Genomic DNA, 24,041 nt, shown 5'->3' with positions numbered 1-24,041 from the left:
TGATGTTATCAAGGTTCGAGTTTTACTCCGCCTTAAAGAATAATATATTTAGTTCTGGGCGCTGTTTTGATTATCGTAATCTGAATTAGCTATTTTAAGTGAGAGGATCCAAGTCTGACACTATTGATTATGCTTTATTAGGTGCAATGTTGTCATTGAAACTAGGACTGTTCTGTTTTGTGGTTCAGGGGGAAGGAATATACCATGGAATTTTTGGCCTTCTCTGCTCGTTCAAAACCAATTTTTTTCTCTTTCCTTCAGATTTTCCTCGGATGAATAATTTCCCTTTTTTTCTCAAGCAACTTTATCGTTAATTAGCTGACTATCCCGCCTTAGAGAATTATCGTCATGAACTGAGATTCCTTCCCCGTGTTACTTCTTCCTTCAAAATGTTCAATTAGCAATGGATATCTCAATCCACTGCGAAGAGGTTGGAAATGACCTTACAGTTTTACTCTTCTGCAACACATCGGCCTTCTCCGTAGCTGTTATTTTTTGGATTCTTTGCTTTACCCTTATAAAGGTCTTCGCAACTGCATAGTTTATAGAGAGGAAAAAGGAAACTTGTAAGGCCTCGACAGAGAGTAGCAGATGCAGTTACTGGTTTTAAGTTGTCACCATTTGTTTGAGTGATCTTGTGAAATGTGAACTATTGAGTGATGCTGTAAACTAATATCAATGATCCAAGTGAATGTAACTAATATCCTGAATGAGCAGTGTATTCCAACCATACAGCTTATTTAAATGAGCAAGCATGCAATAGGTTGCTGTAAATGCAATGTCAGCAGATCTGTCTACATGATTTTTTTCTATTTGTACTTTAATTAATTATTTCTTCCCTTATTATACTGTCCTTATGGGTAATCGGTGCTGTACTTCCATTGCTTTTTATTTCAGAATACATTATTTCCTGTGTGATCTTGCTGTCATTGTACCGTTACTGTAATCAGACTCATGAAGGTGTGGCATCAGCACTTGACGTGAAGGTATCTATGCTATCAGAATTGTATGATTGCAGTTAGTTTTCCTTCTGTGAACTAGGAATGTGTTGCTTGTTCTACACTCTGGTACTTATTCTTATGGGAATTTTGTTGCTTGTGCTACACTCTGGTACTTATTCTTCTGGTATCTTTTATGAAAAAAGGGAAATAAAGTACAGATGTGAAACACACTATCAAGGATATGGGAACAAATTAATTATACATGTCCACCTATAGGTATTATAGAGAATCCTCCTTCAAATAACTTACTTTAATTTTGAGAACTTGAATAGCTTACTCTTTATTCCAGGAAAAAAAAACCTCATTCTTCCCTTCAGTCAAAAGCTCCAAATATTTTTGCCATTATATATCTCACTCTTCATAAATAAAGTATTGGCAATATTATAAATAAAATGACTCAGAAAATCTACTCACGTGGAGTTAAACAGATACCATACTATATCTGGACAGCTTAACCTTGCATTTTCTGAATCTTTTTCCCTATCAAATATCTGTTATGGCCTTGTTTGGCTGCAAAGTTTCTTGTAGTTATAATGTTATATTTTTCAATAGCCTATAAGCATGCTGATTTGAGTGCTCAGGTATTTGTGCTTCTCCTGGCATATATTGACGTTATTCCACATTTCCTATATAGGATTACTTTCATGATCTGCAGCCTCTCCATCTACTACTTCAGTGACTATAGAAATGAAGCCAAGAACCAACGGGGGTCAAGGTCCCAGAAGTCCAATGGTGTTCAGAGTGAGGGTCCTAACTGGGTCATAATTGCAGGTAGTGCGTTATTAAGTACATTATCTGTACGCTTAGGCTACAAGCTGAAGCAGGTGCTTGATTCAAGACGGCCGAACAAGACGACCAGCAGTTTGAAAGGTCCTACATTGTTTAAAGCAATTTGGTTTGTCTTGTAAAATTATTTTGCCCTCTTAGATATGAGAAATGACTTAATTGCAGGAAATGAAAAGTCTTCTGATGGAAGTAAGTTAGGGAATGGTTATATGCAGTCAAGCACTTACTATTTTTCCCAAGATGATGATGGCTGCTACAATTGCAACACGGGTATGCAAATTCTTGCCATCCCTTTGGTGTTGTATCTTAGAATTTAGGTTGTTCTTTTTGGTGTAAAGAACGTGGCTAGTGATTTGATGTTGGCATCATCTTCTTCCTGTACTCCTGTCAGTTGTCTAACTCCCAAATTTGCGAGAGGATGATTTGAACTAGTAAAGTTAATCACAGAGGCATGCATCAACAATGTTTACATGTTAGTGTTGATTATTTGGTTGCTTTCTAACATGAAAATTAAACACGGCACTCTTCACAATTTAGACCTATTTACAGTTATCTTACTCGCTTTAAGAAGTTTATGGTAATGTCAAGTGAAAGATTGAAACTGAGCTTATGTGATCAATATGATGATTTTCTTGGTATACACTATGCTGATTTTTCTTCAAAAACAGAAGGTTAATAAATTACCACTGCAGTTAAGTCCAACAGCTAACCTTAAGGAAATAAAGAGTCATGGGAAAAGTTGAGTTCCATTTATGTCTAACCTTTGTGTTCCCATAATGCACATGCTTATTATTTGATCTTATGGTCCAGTTTGTTTGCTGAAATGTATACTACAACATCTTATGGGGTGTCACTGTTTCCTGCCATATTATGGGGCATGATTTGGGGTATCTCTAGTGGCTCATGCAACTTACGTCTAGCCTAGTTGAACGTACAATTTTCTAGGAACTTCTAGGATTTCTTTTTTCTCCCATTAGAACTCTTAAAGAGCCCTCAGGGCTTCAGTCTAGTGGACGCAACACAAGCTGTGTGAATAGGTCCTCTAATTTTTGTAGGTATCATTTGTTGGATTAGTATTATTATGATTGCTATTTTTGACAATTCAGTATTTCTTGTGTTTTTTGAGTTTTGTTTTCATCTAATTATTTTTCTCAAGATTAGTGTGCTTGAAATGGTGTGATTAAATGTACTTCCATCTCTTGTACATCTTACAATAGTCTGTTAACTAGTGTTAGCTATTTTTAGTGAACATTTGCTATTTTTATACGACAGAAGCTGGAGGATTGGGAATTACAAAGCAGCAGTATAATGGGTCTGAGCCTGAAATGGTGCTCCCTCTCGTGGCAGTTCCTGCCATTGGATTCAATAAAGAGAATGGTGGGATTTGGTCAACCTCTCCTGACCGTCTTGAACTGCCACAGAAACCATTTCATCGCTCTAACAGCTCTGAGTCGCCATGTGTCTCTGAATCCGGTTCCGACATATACAGCAAGCGAGAAGTGATACAAAAGCTGAGGCTACAGATAAAGAGAAGGGACGAAACAATATTAGAGATGCAAGAACAGATTGTAGAGTTGCAAGCTTCTCTCAATTCTCAGATGTCGCATTCCGCCCATCAGCAGTCAGTGCTGGATGCTGCAAACAGGGATCTGTTTGATTCAGAGAGAGAGATACAGAGGCTGAGGAAGGCAATTGCAGACCATTGCGTTGGACAAGTGGGTACTTGCGATAAGCCTCCAACAGTACCTGTATGGCCAGCTGAAGTCCGGTATGGTCATACTAACGGTCACCTGGATGTTGACAGAAACTCAGATACTTCAGAGAAGGGAAGAGGAGATGGAGAAAGGTTTGAAATGCTGAAGCGCGAAAAAGATGAGTTGAAAGAAGTGATTGATGGGAAGGATTATCTGATCAAGAGCTACAAGGAGCAAACCACCGAGCTTTCAATCAAGGTCAAGGAACTGCAACAGAGATTGGATGCTCAGCTCCCAAACATTTTGTAGGCGTGCGTTAGAGTTGTGTATTCTTTTTGTTTGCTTCCCATTCCCTTGATTGATTTTAAGTTTCATGATATGGGAATTGCTATTTTCTCAGTTTTATCCCTACCTCCACCTTTCATGTTTTGTGTTCATCATGTCGACGAACCAATTTCCGATATACCTGCGTAGTGTTAGTAGATTGAGTTTGAAGATTGCCTCCTGTGTTGCTGAACATGTAAAAATGGTTCATCATGAAAATTTTCATCTATAACTTTTGCTTAGCAGTTTGATGATATCTGACTTTGTCATCTCCAAAACAAACGTGATCTGGCTCTTAATTGTCCCTGAGCAAGACTTGTTTAAATAACGGAGCAATTTGCGTACACCTTGATTATTTCTTGCTCACTAAGGCTTAGAGCAAATGAGAAGAAACTAGTCTGTGTTGAAATACGGGTCTCATTTTTCTTTTTTATGATTTTTTATGCCCTTGATTAACGGCCAAGCCACACCTTTGTGTGAACGAAGATTATTCTCTATAGATAAGGGTCTGATCAAGGAGGAAGATGAACACCGCTAATAAGTACTCATTCATTCTTAACTCGAGTTTAAAAGTCTCCGATATGGAGTCGTATTTATTAGAAAGTGTTTTACCCCAATATAGAACTTTCTAGTATGAATTCGGATTTTAAATTTTAAAAAGTAAGACGAAGAGACGCAATTCAAGTTGTGTCATTTCGGCACAATCCAAAAGGTACGAATAAATATGGCGCCCATCACAGTCGATTTCCCGCCAAATCTAAAGTTCCCCAATTTTCCCAACAAAATCACCATTTCTCTAAACCCTACTTTCTTCTTCTTCTTCTCTTGCATCTTCCAAAATTAAAAATCAGTAAGGAGAGAGATCAGGAAGCAACAAGAAGAATGAAGGGTGGTACGGTTCAGATCAATTGGCACGACAGCAAGCCTGTTTTGTGCCTTGATTTTCACCACCTCACCGGCGTTATTGCTACTGGTGGCGCCGACTATGACATCAAGGTTAAAATTACTATTTTACCCTTTTAAGCCTTGTGTTTCTGAAGTTGGTTTGTCTTACATGCTTCGATTATGCTAGTGCTGAATTTTGGTTTTAATTATTTTAGTTTGTTACTCGGATAATATCACACTTTATTAATTGATTAATTAATAGTTTGAATTTGGATTTTGTCAATTGGGTATTGCGATTTTAAGTTGGTGTAAGAAAGTTTCAAATTCAAAGGAAATGAAAACACAGTAGAGGGAAATTAAGAGGAAAAGAGAGGAAGTCTGTATTTTTATTCGTTAATTAATAGTTGGAATTTTGTTTTTGTTAATTCGGTAATGCGATTCTAAGATAGTGTAAGAATCTTTGAAGTTCAAAGGAAATGACAACACAGTAAAGGGGGAAATGAAGAAGAAAGGAGGAAAGAGGGAATCAGACAGATGAAAGAATGTGAAGAAATAACAAAAATTCTAGAAGCGGAAAAGAGGAATTTTTCTCCATGATGTCCTCGTTTTCTTTGAGTGAGTGGGAGGAAATGTGTATACCATGATTGCATAGATAGCAACAATGTGGCAGTACGTTTGAATTATTTAAAACAGGGGTTCACATTCCAATTGGATAGTAAAAGACATAGAAAAGGAAAGAGACAAGTAAATTCTCATTCACTTTCTTAGTATGGTCTCAATTGGCCCAAAAAGATAACCAAGGGTTGACACTTCAGACACAGGTTTATAATCATCTTCCTTGCAGGACAATATAAACGTTGGGTATATGCATTTGATTCCATATTCTCAACATGTGATATTCTTATCAATTGAGGATTTGTCATTTCGATGGGTGCCCACATTAGTAGAATTACAGAACTTGGTATGAATTTTAGTGTATTCTTTAATGGACCAGATTTACCATCCAGTTAACCAAGCAACTACTCAGGAGTTTCATGATCCCCTTACCACTGACCCAAAAATCTCAACTTTGTTGAATTAATCCATAATGGCTGAGTAGGAGGATGTTTATGCTTGTGATTTATTTCTCTGCAACCTTGAACTATAAGCCGGGTATCCTTTAGTGATGGTTGCCTAATAGCTAATGCAAACTCTTAAAACCAATCTGGTTCTTCTAACTCAACAGAATAAATCACATCTAATATAGATTTTTGTTAGTGTCTGAAATGTTACCATCTACTTCAACTTCAACCTGAAGTGACTCTTGCTTGACGAGTGTGAATTCTTTTGCTTCAGATTGCAAAGTCATGTGTATGATGAAATTTTAAATTGGACACTTGCATGTTGACATATTAACCACTAGTCTCAAAGTTCGCTGATATTTTTGAAGGACTTTCATATTACTATTTTATGCTTGAGATGAAATATGATAACATCGGGTTCAAAATAAATTCAACAGATGTGGGTGATTAATTCTGAAGAAAATGAAAAGAAAGCGCCTTCAGTTACATACCAGGCTAGCCTTTCTTACCATGGTGGTGCTGTGAATGCTCTTCGGTTCTCCCCTTCAGGTGAAGTTGTTCATCTTGCTTTGTTAAAAAATTCTGGTAGCTATTTCACACTGAAAGCATTAATTTTACAAGGCAAGAATTGGTACATTCTTATATCCTATCGAGTGTTGAAGTTTCATCTGAAGCTGCAGGTTGTTTTGTGCAATTTATGAGTAAAGTTGTTTGACTGACTTGGCTTTCTTCTCTCTGTTTCTGTATACCTCCCTGAAGAAAAATGTAATATTCGTTTTAGAGAGGGGTCAGCATTGGTAATGTTATTGCTGACTTTACTAAGTTGCAAACTTGCAATTAGCTGTGAACTTGGTTAAAAAATTCCTTTTTTTCTTTCAATAATTACCTTGTTTGAAATAGACTTGTAGGCTTTCATGTCCTTTAGTTTCAGTCTTTCAGAGAGCTGATGGCCTGTTAGCCAATTTCTTGAAATAATAATTGCTGTGAGAAGAATTGTTTATCCTGGTGGACTATGTATTGCTTTGAAGATTAATATTGGAAAGTTGGAATGTCAGTTGTAGATATTCTATTAGCTTGAGTGATTCTCTGGGATTGCTATAGGTTATGAAATTCCTGCAGTTTGAATCTTTTTGCTGGATCTGTAGTTTTGAGCACTTGTTAATCTGAGAACTAGAGATACAGAGTGGAGTGGGAACCTCTTTCGTAGTCAGATTTGTTAGATACTGAGTTGCAATGACATTCACGAAATCATCATTACCTTTGACTAAGCAGAGAAGGTTGCTCTTACAGTCTTACTATAAATGAAATAACAGATAACAATGTTTCTCTCAGTGTCTGTAGCATTTGATTCAACATGTCTGAAGCACAACTTGATGGAGAGTCACGGTGATAGTCTTTTGGGGTTTTAACTTGCTTCTAGGTCTATGTCATCTTACAAGCCTCACTTCTCTGGGTTGATCAATACATTGGAAATGTTAATATGTAACTAACTGTGGTTACTTCATTTTTAGCTACCTTTTCATATATCAAAACTTTTATTATAACTGAACTTCCAGTGTATGCCTCCATCTGATTTCTTAAACTGTTTGATAATATACTTGTACCTATCTAGTCAGCCAGCAAACTGAATTATCATTTTTTTTTGTAATATGCAGGAGAGCATTTAGCCTCTGGTGCAGATGGTATAGACTTGTTCCTATAAATCTCTTAATTTAGTCTGGATCAAATAATTTAACAATTTCTACAACTGCTCCTGATGTAGGGGGCGAGCTCATCATTTGGAAGCTACATTCTTCAGATGACAGCAAAACATGGAAAGTCCTAAAGACGTTATCGTAAGCCTTTCATTTGCTCCTATTGCCTTTATGAATTACTAAGCACTCATAAAATAGCTACAGAGTCGCTCTATGGAACATTAGCTACTGTTTTTCTGGTTTTATTCTTATGGAAAGCCAGAGAATTATTAGAACACACTGTTTGGTTCTTGTCCTGCATTTCTGATTGTGATCTTTATCCTTTTTTGCTTGTTAAATAAATTTTTAAATCTGATGTTGGAAGAAAGAAATAGTTATACTTGGTATTTCAGTAGCAGCCTTAATTTAGTGGATGCAGTTGGTGGAAGAGGGTTTTGCTTTCGGGATTATAGGATATTCTAACCAAATGAAACAGTTGAAGTGTGTGATAACACGTAGCGTTGATTATAAAAAAAGCATGTCATGTTGATTATATTCTTTCATCTTTTAATAAAATAAAGTAAATTAACGTAGATTATATTCTAAGTGTCTGTTTGTTTGGATTGTATTTTGGTTTAAGCAGAATGTTGCAATAAACCAGCATATGTATAATTATCCCTAGTTTTGCAGAGAAAAACAGTTTTGTGTTAATAACATTTAGCAAGAATGTTATTGTATATATAGTTAACTTTTGTTAACCTCTACTTCAAATAATAAATAAACACAATATAAATAATCCATAATATTTTAATAACCATATTAAACAAGACTTTTCAAATGTTGATCTATAACTTTGTATTTAAGTCACAAAAGGAGCATAATCATTGTTGTCATGGAATTATTTCTAATTTGATACTAGTACTCATGAGTTCACTTTTCTCAGATTTCACCGGAAGGATGTATTGGACTTGCAGTGGTCTGCTGATGGTTCTTTTTTGATTTCTGGTTCTGTTGATAATTCGTGCATCATATGGGATGTCAACAAAGGTAAAATAAAAGAGGATCTAACTTAAAGAGTTTTTGTCAAGATAAATAAAATTTATACTGACAGTTGGCAAGTTCCTTCATCAGGTTCTGTTCATCAGATTTTGGATGCTCATTTGCACTATGTGCAAGGTGTGGCATGGGATCCATTGTCCAAGTATACTGCCTCACTCAGTTCAGATAGATCTTGCCGGATTTACAGCAATAGACCATCTAAAACAAAAGGAGTTGAGAAGTTGAATTTTGTGTGTCAACATGTCATTATGAAGGTTGAACCACAACTGCCGGATGAGTCCAAGGTCAAATATCATATCAGTTTCTCAATGTCTTCTATTTATAAGTGAATGTTAAATGCATAATAACTTTGGCGCTTCCAAATTCATGCAGTCTATTAAAAATCATCTCTTTCTTGATGAGACACTGCCATCTTTCTTCCGAAGGCTATCTTGGTCTCCTGATGGTTCCTTTCTGCTTGTGCCTGCAGGTACAACCTTAAAACTAAAAGTCCTAATTATGAGTCTCTGCATTTTGATCATTCTTTCTACCCGTGTCCGAATGTTCTCCTGCTCCCTCCTGCACCCCCCCCCCCCCACCCCTCCAAAAGAAAAAGACGAAGAAAACCATCCTCAAAGACAAAAAGAAAAGGAAAGCTCTATCAAGACTTCATGTGTTCTTTGCCTTAAAACATACTTCTTTGTTCTTGCAGTGACATGACATTGGTGTCAGTTCAGTCACCCTGTGAAATATCATTTTCTGTTTTCAAACAGTTTTATTTTTCACTGAAGGAGTTCTATGATATTTCTCTACTTTCAGAATAAGCCAATAATGAAGCATCAAGACCTTCTTTTGCAGTCCAAATATAAAAGTATCGCACCGAAATTTTCAGATTAAAATCATACCATAGCCCTCTTTGTGAACTATGTCTTGACATTTTGCAGTGTCAGGTTAATTTTCACATGACATCTGTTTTATAGTTCTCATTTAAGCTTTATCTTTGGACTCTTCATTTGCTTTTTTTGCAATTTACTGTTTTTGAAATGTAGAAATGTACTTGAGATAGAACTTCAAGAGAGAAACTTGAACTTCTTCATATTCTTCATGTGATGGTGCTAATGCGATAGATTATAGGCATCTGACCTGTATTCCTTTTTTTTTTTTTTGTTTATTATCATTTTTGAGGTGAATGGGGAAAAAGGGAACTGGCGAAATAAAGGTAGAAGGTTTGAGAATATAGACGTGTTTTGCTATTTCAGGTTCTTACAAGTTTACACCTGCTTCAGAACCAGCGAACACTGCTTATGTGTTTTCTAGGAAAGATCTCACAAGGCAAGAATCTTGTGTCTTGTGTCTTTTTGGTACTATTGTATTTTTATTAGAGCGAATCCATTATATTCCCTCTAGCTCACAACAATCTGATACTTGCGCATCAACTTTGTTGGATTTTGACAGGCCAGCTTTAATGCTCCCAGGTGCCAGCAAACCTGTCATTGCTGTACGCTTCTGCCCCATGACATTTAGCTTGAGAGGATCAAACAATTGTATGTTCTCCTTCTGCATTCCTTTTTGAGCTGATTGCTCTATGTTATGCTCTGATACCCAATCCTTTTTAATGATTGCAGCATCATTCTTCAAGCTTCCTTATCGTCTTATTTTTGCTGTGGCTACGTTGAATTCCTTGTACATCTATGACACAGAAAGTGTTCAACCAATAGCTATTGTAGCTGGTCTTCATTATGCTGCTATAACAGACATAGCATGGTATTCCTGGCTTCCCTATTCTTTTTTCAAATCCTGTCAGTACTTCCGTTCTCTTCCGTGAAGCATTCTATAAATCTACTTAATTCCTTTTCTTTTGATGAAGGTCCGCTACCGGGAAATATCTGGCATTATCCTCCCAAGATGGTTACTGCACTCTGCTAGAATTTGATAATGAGGAACTAGGTTCCACTTTCTGTAGGCCAGGTTTGCTGTGTTCCTCAACTAATTTCTATTGTTTTGTCCATGTGTTCTTCCTCATAGCTGACTGAATATGTTTCTATTTGGAAATTTTTGCAAAAAAAGAAGCAGCTGGAGATGATAAAAATAGTGTGCTGAAACAGGAAGAAACTGTTCCAGAAATTATTGGTAGTGATAAATGCATGGATATAGATAGTGCAAAAACAGAAGAGAAAACAGAAGTGAAACAAGAATCAACAATATCAACCCCTCAAATTCCTAAAAAGGCTGCGAGAAAGAGGATTACACCAATGGCCATTGATTAATTTTTGGTAGTTCTCTGAAATTCCAGTGTTTATTTTTTTGTTCTATTTCCTTTTATAAGGGGATATGAGGCTCAGAAAGTGTTTGAGGAAAATTTGGACAATTTTTCATGTACATATGTATACCAGTAATATTGTAAGCCAAGTCATTTGCTGAATATTTTCCCTGTTATATATATCTAGAGTGATTTTTAACCTAATGTAACACTAAATCAGACAAACATTTGGTCAATTTAATTGATTTTGTGACCTTTGATAAATTATTTTTAGTTTGTCTTCTTTACAAGAGATCTTTATCATTTACATAAGCCATTTTTGCTGCCTCAACTTAAATATGTATTTTAGTTGCTGAAAATAATGAATCAATTTTCATATATTTTGGCCACGTCCGAAAAAGGTTTGGTTATTTCATGAGTTAACAACATAAGAAAGCTCAGTAACACTTCTCATTAGAGTATAATTTTTTTAAAACTACATTACATATTATTTCCAAATATTACACTAAACAAGACAAACATTCTGGGAATGATATACATTTTTCTCCTTCCCTCTTACAACAAATTTAGTGAACCAAAAAAAAAAAAGAAAAAAAAAGAGGAACAATTTCGCGGTACAGAACTCACTGTAACTATACATTTTTGTTCAAAATTGCTTTGCAAAATTGATAGACCTCCATAGAAAAACATAAGCTGGTAGAGTTCCTTCTTATGATACATCATCAGTCCAAGCTATTAAGTCTGCAACAAACAAATTACCTCACTAACTAGAAAATCTGGATATATAAAGCATTATGTATCATAATATTTATAATTTAGATCTTGGAATCTAAGTGAAGCAAATTTCTACGAGGTTATGCAACATTTCCTTCGTGCTTAACTAGAGGCGAAGAGGGTGATATCTGATTCCACCACTCCTTGATACCTTACCAGTAAAACAAAGATAAAGAGAACGAGTTCTTACTGCTACAATGGCGTACAACAGATTTAGCACGTAAAAAAAAAACCTCGCCATGAATAGAAAAAAATATTAGCTTTAATAGGCACAGGTTGACTAGTTGAACCAATGATGTCACCAAATACTCGCTTCAAGATGGCAACTCTTGATTTCGCTAACGAAACGAGTAGACCAACTTATGAGCAAACTTATAGAAAGGTGTAGTTGTACAAATATAAGCAAGGAGTCAAGAAAGATGGAGTCCAAGCTTTTATGTTGAAAAATTTTCATGCAAAGTTTGGGTGATGAATGGGAAATATTGGAGCAAAACTGATGCCACACACGAGCATCCCGTAAAATTTTCTATCAGCTATGGTCTCATAACACACTATTTCTTGAATTTAGCTATTAATGTAAAAATTGCAAGTGTGGCTCTATTTTTTGGACCATGCAGTAAGCATATCAAATGTTTCGCAGTATTCAGGTGCTACAACTAACTGGATAAGACGCAAGTTTGACACAACAAGGAGACATGCCTCCACAAATTCTCACATGTGTTTATGAATGTCGGACATGAATAGGAAGCTGTTCGTTAATCTTCCAAGGATCCCTCAACTTGTCACTCCTAACAGATCAAATTTCTAATCTCTCACCTTTTTCGTCACATTGTATATAGCTCAGAACTTAATTTCCTAAAGGTACAACAAAATACATATCCTAGAAGGAGACTATCAAAGAAGATATACAATTCCACACCCTAATTTTTGAACTTTGATGCCTTGATGTCTGAGTACATACTGGCTGTTTGAGTCCACTTAGAATATGGATTAACTATAACACATCACACAGTGAAAAAAAAAGAAATACTATTGAATTGACCATTTTTAAATGCAAGTATCAAAACTTACTCTCTTTGTTGATACAATGACGTATGTTGATAGCTATCATGCAGGTATGAAAAGATCATTTCATTCCAAAGATCAGGAAGTCCAGGTAGACACCAGTGGCTGCAATCAGATAGAGATGGATTATCACTCCAAAGACCAACATGTGCATCTTTCCTGTACGCGGACATGGGAGTTATGTGTAGCACATTAACTGGAACTTTCATGCTGTGTGCCACCTCTAGTACAGCATCAGAAAATGAGCTACTCTCCTGACCATTAGTCTCTGAAAGAGGTTGATTTGTCACATTGCACATCCGCTGAGTTAAATTGCTGATGAAAACCAATATGTATTCATTAGTTGCACTGATAGAGTATGTTAGGTCTATCGGAAACAGCCTCTGTACCCCACAAAGGTAGGGGTAAGGTCTGCGTACATCCAACCCTCCCCAAACCCCACAGTGGAATTACACCAGGTCTGTTGTTGTTGTTGATACAATATCTAACATACTATATCAACAACAACAGCAACAACATACCTAGTGTAGTCCCACAAGTGTGGTCTAGGGAGGGTAGAATGTACGCAAATCTTACCCTTATCTTGTGGAGTCAAATTTTGTGTTATATTTAACACCGGAGAGGCCAAATGTTGTGTTCTATTGAATATTTTCCATAAAATTGGAACTGGCAGAAATCAACATTATAACTTTTCGAACATCAATAAAATTCACAAGATTCAATAAAAAACTTTAGCATTGTTTGAGATTAGTTATGATCTTTTCAAAATTGTGCTAAGACATTAGTTACTTTGAGATGGTGTACTGTATTCTGGATGTATTTCTCTTGCAGCTTTCTTTTTGCTGGAGACACTCAAACAAAAATTTTGGCTTTTTAAAAGAATTGCTTTGAATCTTGAAATATCAAAAGAAATGTTCAAAAGGTCCATCCAATTATTACCAGCTCCAATTTGTAGAAACTTTCTACTGAGAGATCCAAAAGCATTCATCTGTATAGAAGGCATAGCTATCAACAAGTACCTCCAATGAGAAGGTTCAAACGTTCTGAAAAAAACACGCGTCCTGTTAGGGTTAATTTTGGTATCAATCCAGGATGACCAAGTCTCAAGGGCAGTTCTGAATGCCATCTGAATTGACATTCCAATCCTCAGTGTACTATTTACTTGGAAATAGCACCCCCTATTCAAAGAAAGATTAAGAAGCATCATGAGAACAACTGAAACACAAAATACCAGCTTCAGCATGAAAACTAAGAAGGAAACACTAGGTGCATTATCCAGCGCATAAACGTTTCCTTGATCTTGTTTACTTTTTAGAAACTAAAGAGTTTTTAAAACCTAATGACAGAAATGCTGAAATTCACACAAGATGTATCCAGGAAAGAAATGAAAAATACGGAGACATTTCTACCTTAAGGGGATTGATATGTGAGCTAGCTTTTGATTCGAAATGTAGTAGATGTACAAAAATGAACATAAGATTCCCGGAAAGTTTAAATGTTTGGGCTACAAACATAATCCTCAGACCTTCCTGTTTTGTGCATATTCATATAGTGAGTGGCTAATAATCTTTGAAGGCCCTAAGCAAATGATTTAATGAAACCAATGAAACTAAACAGAAGTAATGCGTTCATGCACGAGTGACCTCCTACAATGAACTCTTTCACTGTGGGAACAAAAGCTTCTACTAACTACCCTTCAATCCAAGCTAGTTGGGGTCAGCATTATGTGTCCTCACTATGGAACAAGCAATTCCAATTTTAAGTGGCTTTAACACCTGTCCTATTGAGACTTCAACCAAATTCTTGTGGAACACACAGGGATACTCGCACATGCTAAACAAGGGCGGCTACAAGTGAAAAAGGAGGAAAGGAGAATGACGATTAAAAGGGGGATTCCATACATGATGGCCCTTCAAATACTGCAAAATTGTCATGTTGTTATTGTTCGTTTTGCTCAATGACAGTTTTGCAGTATATGAAGGTAGCTACAGTTTGCAATCATGTATATATACTCGCAAAGTAATAAAACTTGTATTAGTAAAAGAACAAAGTGCACTTACACTCCAAAAAGCTTCCCAGGTACCCACCACTGTCCAGAATTGAATATGAGGACGTCTGCATTGATCCACTCATCGCTGATATCATCAAGCTTGTCCAACGTAAGGGTTGATCTAACTCTCTTTATTCCATATTTGGAAGACCAAGTATGTTGGACAAGGAATACAGATCGATAAAATTCGACGGTGAAATTGAAGGAACTAAACCTCACTCCCAGAAAGCGAATTAATTTTGTGATCTTATTCCCATTTACTTCATATACACTTCCCTTATCTTGCACCCCTGTCATTAGAAGGCATATCAAAGACTCCCATTGAGTCCTACTCATTGAGTCTCCAACAAAAACAATTCTTTTATTTCGGAGAATTTCCAACATATGATGCACATTAAACCTGGGGAGTTCACAATTCCTTGGCTTCCACCTCCACTTAAGATAATCACCATTGGTTCTACCATTAGCCAAACAGTTGAATCCTTTCTCCACAAAGGGGCATTCTGAGGCATTGTACAAGGGGTAGTTGTTATCAACTACCCATTTTCCATCAAATATGTCACAAAAACTATCCGAACCATTAAAACTAATAAGATTCTCCTCATGAAATGATTTTGTAAGACTGGGTAGGACATACAAATACCCTCCTCCAATTGCCAAGAAAAAGGAAACAACAGATCCAATTGCTATAAGTACACGAAAAAGTCTTGAAACCTCACTTTTCCTACTAAATCTAGGGCTGCTAACCGACTTATCAAACAGTCTAGGGCTGCTAACTGTCAATGCCCTCTGTTTATGAGAGAGACTTCTACCGAAAGTACTCATTTGTCCTAGTTATTGGTTCCACCACTTCCAATAACTAATGCAACAACCTTCAAAACACATTCTAATCAGCACTATCGATCCTTCACACACCAAAACAATCCATCAGCAAAATCTCCAAGAAACCATTAGCCCAACTACCAATTACCAAATCCAGTAGAACCCCTTTCCAATCTTGATTCACTTAATCAATAAAAACTCAAACTTTAACACAAAAATAATCCAAGAAACCACCAGCCCAACTTTTACCAAATCCAGTAGAACCCCTTTTGAATATTGATTCACTTCATCAATAAAAACTCAAACTTTAACACAAACTATCATTTAACCAAATCTACTAGAACCCCTTTTGAATCTTGATTCACTTCATCAATAAAAACTCAAACTTTACCACAAAAACATCCAAGAAACCACCAGCCCAATTACCATTTAACCAAATCTAGTATAACCCCTTTTGAATCTTGATTCACTTAATCAATAAAAACTTAAACTTTAACAAACACCACCATGCTATCAACAAGAGATATATACAATACAACCATTTATTGTTTTCCAAACAACAATAAAATCACACCCTTTTCAAAATCTTGAACAAATCAAAGAAAAAAGGTAGGCAAATGAGGAGATTTGGAGAATGATTTAGACAACTTACAGTGGTTTTATGCAAATCTTGAATATTGGTATTAGATCGAAATTGCAATATGTTTTGTGATTATGGAAAGAAGCACCTGATTAAAGAAAGAGAGATTAGTTGCAAAATTGGTACGTGGGATGCAGACTATCCAACAGAACAGAGTGGGTGCCCTTTTTTTTCTTCAATTTTCCCCCCAAATTCCTTTTTATTTGTTTATTTCTAGTTTTTATTCGGTGTTTAGTATTTGCGTAAAGTTTAACTAAATCGGATTAGTGCTGTCGTGGGCTCCATTTGAAGGGAAACGATCCCTAGTAATTATTTTTTCATATTTAATATGGCTTAAATACGAAATCTCTGATTAAAAATTAAGTAGTTATATTTGTTGGTGATTTTCTTTTTATTTCTAGATGGTTCAAAGTTTTGTTTTTTTGTCACCATTCAAAATTGGAAATCTCTTTCAGATCCTTTGTCTCAAAAAGTTTTTTAAAAGGAAAGATGTCTATATTTTATTTATTTTTTTGGTCAGAAAGATGTCTATATTTAATTTTGAGTTGATATAATATTTTTATTGAAAAACGTGATTCTAATGTAATTCTATCATTATAGAAATGTTAAAAATCAAATATATCAGGTCATTTATGTAACAACTAATTTGAATTTATACCAACAAGAATTGGTGTAATTTTTTCCCTTTGAATTGTGGGATGCTTAAAGAATAATTTTTTGTCAAAATCAATTGTTTTATTGTTACTTAAAGAATTGCTAAAGAATCATAATTGATTTTTAAGTATAATCTCGTTGTCCATTTTTATAAAATCATAATCTATTATATTAATCTTTAAATATAATAATAAATTTAATATTTTGATCGAAGGTGTATTGGTAATATAAATTTAGATATATTTTCGATACACCTTTGATCTGCCACATGATATAGCAAGTGATCTTGAATTCTTGTAAGAGCATGATGCTCTTAATAAAAAATCGAGAGAAGTGTTGAAAACATCTCTAAATTTGACGAGAATTTAGAGATGCATTTAATGCATATTACAAGATCGGAGTATATTTAAGTTCACCTAATCAAATAAAAATATTTTTTTAAAGCTGTTATTAGTTCAAAAATATAACTAATAATTTATGCGATTTTTAAAGCTGTTATTAGTTCAAAAATATAACTAATAATTTATGCGAATTTAGTGATGTTTTCAATAATTCTGTATTAATCTATAATTCAATAGTCAATAGTTGAAACCGTCACAGGTCTCCATACCACTCTAGTTGTGTTCACATGTGCTATGTTCTTGGGATTTGGAGGAGTTCACTGTTCACTTAATTAATTATAAAAATATCTTTCAATAATTATGGATAAGATTAATTATAAAAAAAAAAGTATTTCTCAAAGATTGACTTAAAGGTCACGATATATATTATCAATTAAAAAAATCGAGAGAAAGATATTATTCTCAAATGATTTTTCAAACTGATTCAGACATTATGTATTTTCGATGATGTCTTTCAGGTTGACTAATATACCTGCAATTTCTATGGACTTAATATAAATCGAATTTTCAAACCATCCACAACATGTTTTTTTTTTTTTTTTCAATTTATGATCATATGTATTCTTCAACTGAAACTCATCCAATGTTAACACTTTTTTTTTTTTTTGGTTCCCATCCGATGTTTGGAATCCACACTGGAGCTCCGACTAAATTCGAATCACGCTCTGCAGGGCCCATTCGGGGTGGCGCTCCCAACAGGATTTTCTCCATATCCAGAGCTCGAACCCGAGACCTCTGGTTAAGGGTGAAACACTCTCACCAGTGCACCACAACCAGAGGCGTATCTAAGATTTTGAGATGATGAGTGCACTGTTATAAAAATGTTGATCTATGATATAAATTTGATCGGTTCGATATTTAGGTTTTTACTACTGAAAAAGATTAATTTTTTATAAAGAGAGGTGCACCAACTCATAATCGCACTGTGTGATACTTCAAGAGTGTGGGTTCACAGTCCACACATTCATATTTCAATATATTTTTTAAAATATAACACTACTATATATGATTTGGGGAGGGGATCACGGGTTCACGTGAACCAGGTGACCCCCTAGATACGCCTCTGACCACAACCCATGTTGGTATGTTAATACTTTATTTGAGTGATTGATTAATCTGAACTAACATTTTCAAAATGATATCTAATGTTTATATAAAGTCAATAAATACATGTTAGATAACTATTTACTCATAGATTTTCAATAATTAATCATAATAAATTAATATGCGTTTTCACCTAACTAAATGACTCAACTATAGACATTTTAAATAAGTTGTTGTTATGAAATTATACATGAATTACTTATGCTAGAAAAATTGAAACGATCATTAATATGAAGATTTAATGATTTATACAACCTATAGTTTTAGTAACACAAGAAGCCAAATCACCATAATAAGTACATTGTTTCTTCTAAAAAAATTATGGATAAAAGACGTTAAAATTTTAAAACGAAAAAACAAAACAATGTCAACGTTTATTTAATAAAAAAACAATAAAAATTGAGATAACATGTCATACGTGAAGTCAGCTATTTATTCAATCGAAATTATTGAATTCTAAGCTTGCCATCAATTATATAGCTCGCTTTAGTGATTGAGTTAATAACTAAATATCATATCTAATGTACATGTATATAAAATCAAAAAGTAGAATTATTCCTCAAATTAACGAAATTAACACGCAATTTTTTTTTTGAAAGAAATTAACTTCAATATGTCCTTGACTGTCTTCCAACAAATAATTAAGTGTTGTAAAACAGTACTTAAGCAAAAACTAATAAATTAGTGATACAACTAATTAATAAGCCTTCTCAAATTAAACATAATGACTAATGAAATTTAGCTAGAACTTGATAATTAGCTAGCTAGGAACTAAAAATAGAAATATATTGACTGTATTCCTTTAGTTTGGAAATTAGGGTTTTAAAGTTAATCTTTACTTCATAATACACACGGAGAGAGATCAATATAGGTTGTGATGGGATGATTGATAACCCTTCACCCTTAATTAGAGGTTTTAGGTTCGAATTCTGAAAATAAAAATATTCTATTGGGAGTACTGCAATCAGAAATGGACCATGCAATGCACAAATTAATTCAGATTTAATCAATTTTAATATAAATACCAGACACACAATAAAAACTCAATAAGAGAGAGAGAAAGAGAGATTTGTGGAATTGCAAATATAGGGTTTTGAAGTGAAAAGCCATTGAAGTATTGAAAGGACAAAAAAGTAAAGAAAGCAAATTTTAATTTTTAAGGGAAAAAGAGAAAACAACTCAATTGAATTATCATCAGGATATGTAGTTTTTTTTTAAAAATCCAATTTTTTAATTTTCTAACACCTGAATATATAAAAAAAATCCTTATCCAAATTAGTTTAACATATATCCCTATTAATTTCTTTTTTACTACACCCTTCTCATCATATGAAAATACATATAAAACTTCAAAATGCTCTAAATTTAGTCACAAACTCAACTGAAAAGATCTTTGAAAAATCAACAAATGAGAGCAAAAAAGACCACCTAAAACGTTTATTTACATTATTAAGTCATTCAAAAAATAAGAACATAAAATTTTCCATACAAAATGAGATTTTGAATATTCCTAACATATAATTTCTTTACGATGTATATATATAAGTTAAAACTCAATATACCTATACATTACATGATTGTACAAACGCGCACACACGAGCACAAACAAGTGTGTGTGATACCAACAAGAGTTGTCGTTGTGGAGTAGGAAGTACTCCTTCATCCTTAACCAGAGGTCTCGAGTTCAAGTCGGTCTCATGAGTACAAAGTCGCCTTTGTTAGGGAGCACTTTATCCCTAATATGTGAAATTTTTCCACGTGAATCTAGATTTAATCAGGCTCCAATATGGGTACCGAACACACCAGGTGGGAAATCGGAAGAAAAAAAAGTGTGTGAGGTGGGGGTTGGGGGTGGGGGGGGAGGGGGGGGAGAGGGACCAAGAGTATAATCATATTCAATTGCTTCTCACGTCACTGTTTTATTCCCGGGAGAGAATTCAGCCAAACGAACTTTTTGATGATCAGAAAAAATAAATAGATAAAAACCTTATTGTATAATTATTAATATACTATATAGAACATACGTAACTCAAGTCTAACCGTTGTGATGATTATCATGCCCTTTAAGTCAACACAATCCTAACAAACCTATTTTTTTTAGTTCACAATTCACATGATCCACTATACACAAATAATTAATTCCTCTATATATTACTAATATTTTTTTATTCTTAAAAATTCCAATTAGTACACAATAATAATAATATTAATCACACTTCAATTACCAATTACCTCATAAGTAGGATCCGATGTAGTGTTACCAACAAAAGTTGTAACATTACTAGATGAGCCAAGAATTAGACCTTTTGTACTTGGTGTGACAATATTTGCCCAATTTTCATTATTAGGGCATGACGGTCCTGGTATCTGTGCTGGTGGGAGGTTATGATTTGATGATTGTAAGTTACGAATTTGCCTTTTTAAGAACTTAACATAGCGAATTGCTTCATCTAACATGGATGCAGTGTCCATTTTTGTTCCACCGGGGACTAATCTTTGCAAGATCCTTATTTTTTCACTTATTCTTTCGCGGCGAAGCCTGGCTGCTACGCTTTGTGGATCGTTGCTAATACGTACGTTTCGTCTTTTAGGTTTTCGAATAGTGGATGGATCAATATCTACTGGTTGCATAGATGCAATTTTGAACATCATTTCTTTCATGGCTCCTAGCTCCTCTTCTTCTTCTTCATCTTCGTCTTGATCATTGTGTTCTTGATCGTTATGATCCTCTATTAGTGTTTGAACATGGTTGTTTAAAACATGATCAAAAGGAACAACTTGTTGTTGTTGTTGTTGTTGGCTTGAGGAAGAGGGGAGGTGATGGTGTTGAGGGTTTTGAAGAGGAAAACTAGGCCAAATAGGGTTATGTTCGAAATGAAATTGTTGTTGTTGTTGTTGATGATGGTCGTGGTAGACATGGTCGTTTGGTATACTGGACAAGCATGGTTGTTGTTGGTCGCGGAAGACATGTTCGTTGTCCATATTGGACATGGTTGGTTCCCAAGTGGAGGTAGTGAGTTTAATGTGGTTGATATCCATGGTAAGAAGAATATAAATGGTGAATATATGGAGAAAGAAGAGAAGAAGAAGAAGAATATCTATTGTGTTTTTCTTGTGTAATTATGAATATATTTTCTCATATTTATTGAAACCCCTTAAGCAAAAAATGTAAAAAAGAAAAGAAAAGAGGGGTGCAAAAAGGGAGGTGACTTGTTGCAAAGTTGAATCAAAGCTCTTGAATATGTACTTTGTGTGATGCCTTAGAGGGCTAAATAGTACATCTTCGTAGGGTAGTGAAAAGGCGTAAGTTATATACATTATGACATACACAATTCGTACACATATATTTACATGTATATATATCAAGATATAGAGGGACAAAGGGAAGGGGGTGGGGGTGTTATAAACTTTATTCAACCTCTAATAAAAGCAAAAGGCGGAGTCGATATTTAAAGTTTGTTAAGTTGAGATTGTAGTCATTTTATGTTACTAGTCAAACAACAGCAACAACAACATACTCAGTCATTTAAGTTAATCTAGTTAGTAAACTTTATAAAGATAAATATATGATTTGAGTCAAAGTATCGTAAATTATACTCCAACACTGTTCCTAAATAAAAGAACTAAAATAATTATTGTGGGAGGGGGACCACAAGATCAAGTTATTTCCAAAATAAATTAGAAAAAGCAAAAAAAAATTCCATTTTTGTGAGGATTGTGGGTTTGGGGGGAGTGTGTTTCAAAGGCCATAAATGTCCTACTTTTACTATATTGGTATACAAGTGCATTTAGTAGAGACTTGTTGCCTTTACTTCATCCCTAGAATTTATCTATTTGCTTTGCTTAATTTGCTAGCCATCAAAATCAATTGATAAATTCTTGCTGACTTGGGTGTGATCCAGAGGTTAATGCCACGTGAAAATATTAGAAAATAATTCTAATTTTTATTAATTTTTTAATAGTGTACCTATCAAATTGAGACTCATGTCATTAAATAGGAAGTATGCAGATTTATATTTCTAAATATCTATCATTTTTATCTCTAAAAACTTATAATTCTATCCCTCAAAATTTGTTGTTCCTAATTGTTATATTATGATTTTATTCTCTTTGATTATTATATCAAATCTTTATAATTATACTTATATATATGCAATACTATATAGTCACATAAATATATACAATTATTCTCTATTAGTTCATGATATTTGTGAATTGGTGAAATCGTGAGGATAGAATATATGTAGATTTTTGTTATTTTTACTTCTCAAATTGAGAGTCGTTTTATTTTTGAATTTACATCTATGAAGATCTATCATTTTTATCCTTAACGTCAGTTATATATGTTATCCCTCCAAATATGTTATGCTTAATTGTTATGCTATAATATTTATTCTAATTTGTTACTACATCAAATCTCTTTAATTACAAACTTATATACAATACAATATATATAGTTACATAAATATATACAATCTTTCTCTATTAATTCATGATATGCGAGTCATTCATCATGCGAACATCCCCCTCAAACTGATGTTGGTGGATCAAGAAGCATTAATTTGCCTACTAGAAATTGATCGCGTGTTGACCCATGAATTTTATAAATACAGACTATTTGAAGAACACAGGAGACATGTTAAAGAGTATTAATAAATATTTTATGTATAGTTTTTCTCATATAATGACAGTCTACTTCAATATGTTTTGTTCTCTCATGCTAAATTGAATTAGTAGTGATCTGAATAACAATTGTATCGTTAGCTTGGAGAAAAGTAAGATTAGATTGAGAAAATTCAATCTCAACTTCATAAAGCCAAACAACGTCAGAGCTAGTAATATTAGGCATATTTATTATTTTATACATTTTTTTGGTCAAATATCTTTCATGTTAATATTTTGTTTTAAAGATAATCAAGCTAAATACTCTTTACTTTTACTCATTTCTATGTTTTACAACTTAAGGCAACCTGAAGGCAAATAAACTCTCCTAAGGTTAAACTATTCATCTTTTCAGTTAACTTTATTTCTTGTTAAATACATGAATTATATCTTTTGTATTCAAATCATGAGTGGCTAAAATTCCTCTTTCTAGGATTATGGCCATAGTATAAACATTGTATTCTAATATAGAGTTCTTATTTCTATTTTCTATCTTTTTCTTTTTTTTAAATAATTATTTTACGATCTGTTAATTTATGACCAACTCTGCGAATCAGTAAAATGGTATAAAATAATCATAACTATGTATAGATATGCAGGGTTTAGAAGAAAGAAAATGAGACACAAAGGATGACTAAACATAAGTAGAACATAAATATTGATTCTAAAAAGAAAACAACATTTCTAGAAATACAAAAAACTATTAGAACATAAATTTTATTAGCAAATAAAACTTTTCTGCAAAGTACTATAACTCAAAAAAAAAAATCACATTTAGTAGATTGAATATAAATTCTATTGCGTTGAGAAGGAGGCGGATGCAAAAAATAAATAAAGAAATTTATATGATAGCTTGAATTTTGGTGATAAAAAAATGATAATATGGAGACTCAAGATTTAACGCTTTAGATGATAGTCTATTGATTAAATAGCCAACAATAAACAAAGCTCTCACTCTGTATTTAGACAGGACAAAGGATTCAATACTAAAGTATGAGTAATATCTAAAAATGACAATTTTTATACTCAGCAATCCTATTTTATTGTAATGTATATGTGCAGGAGCGTTATGAGCCAAATTTTTTTCTCCATAAGAATTAGATCGTAATAATTTTATCAAAATCTATTGGGGAAGCAAATTAAAATA

General features: G+C 34.0%; 3 protein-coding genes and 1 pseudogene across 5 annotated transcripts; 2 read left to right on the top strand and 2 right to left on the bottom strand.

The window, feature by feature from the left end:
• Positions 1–1,673: 1,673 nt before the first annotated feature.
• LOC125835942 (uncharacterized) lies at positions 1,674–4,083 on the top strand (annotated as a pseudogene). Its single transcript, XR_007443429.1, has 3 exons — positions 1,674–1,871; positions 1,953–2,057; positions 3,060–4,083. The product of XR_007443429.1 is annotated as an uncharacterized LOC125835942 (transcript).
• A 564-nt stretch (positions 4,084–4,647) lies between these two features.
• On the top strand, positions 4,648–10,919 carry LOC125835960 (chromatin assembly factor 1 subunit FAS2). The gene is made up of 12 exons (XM_049515066.1): positions 4,648–4,801; positions 6,189–6,300; positions 7,407–7,433; positions 7,514–7,586; positions 8,368–8,471; positions 8,556–8,767; positions 8,856–8,952; positions 9,722–9,794; positions 9,918–10,006; positions 10,088–10,226; positions 10,330–10,430; positions 10,524–10,919. The coding sequence occupies exons 1-12, from the start codon at positions 4,688–4,690 to the stop codon at positions 10,727–10,729; spliced, it is 1,347 nt and encodes a 448-aa protein (XP_049371023.1). The 5' UTR covers positions 4,648–4,687; the 3' UTR covers positions 10,730–10,919.
• A 389-nt stretch (positions 10,920–11,308) lies between these two features.
• On the bottom strand, positions 11,309–16,226 carry LOC125835933 (protein trichome berefringence-like 7). 2 transcript variants are annotated; one of them, XM_049515042.1, is made up of 4 exons: positions 14,622–16,226; positions 13,581–13,739; positions 12,568–12,876; positions 11,309–11,463 (listed from the first exon to the last, which is right to left on the bottom strand). In XM_049515042.1, exons 1-4 carry the CDS (start codon positions 15,434–15,436, stop codon positions 11,445–11,447), a joined length of 1,302 nt encoding a protein of 433 aa, XP_049370999.1. In that variant the 5' UTR covers positions 15,437–16,226; the 3' UTR covers positions 11,309–11,444. The 2 variants fall into 2 exon arrangements, with proteins under 2 accessions (XP_049370999.1, XP_049371000.1); XM_049515043.1 differs by lacking the exon at positions 11,309–11,463 and having other exon boundaries at positions 12,735–12,876; positions 13,501–13,739.
• Positions 16,227–20,449: 4,223 nt separating this feature from the next.
• Positions 20,450–21,403, bottom strand: LOC125835947 (transcription factor HEC3-like). Its single transcript, XM_049515055.1, has one exon. It carries the CDS (start codon positions 21,269–21,271, stop codon positions 20,450–20,452), a length of 822 nt encoding a protein of 273 aa, XP_049371012.1. The 5' UTR covers positions 21,272–21,403.
• Between the last annotated feature and the right edge of the window lie 2,638 nt (positions 21,404–24,041).

Source organism: Solanum verrucosum, unplaced genomic scaffold, assembly GCF_900185275.1.
Source record: "Solanum verrucosum unplaced genomic scaffold, falcon-dt-bn FXZP01000128.1, whole genome shotgun sequence".
Taxonomy (NCBI): domain Eukaryota; kingdom Viridiplantae; phylum Streptophyta; class Magnoliopsida; order Solanales; family Solanaceae; genus Solanum; species Solanum verrucosum.
The sequence above is the reverse complement of the archived record's forward strand: the minus strand, read 5'-3'. Positions and strand labels throughout refer to the sequence as shown.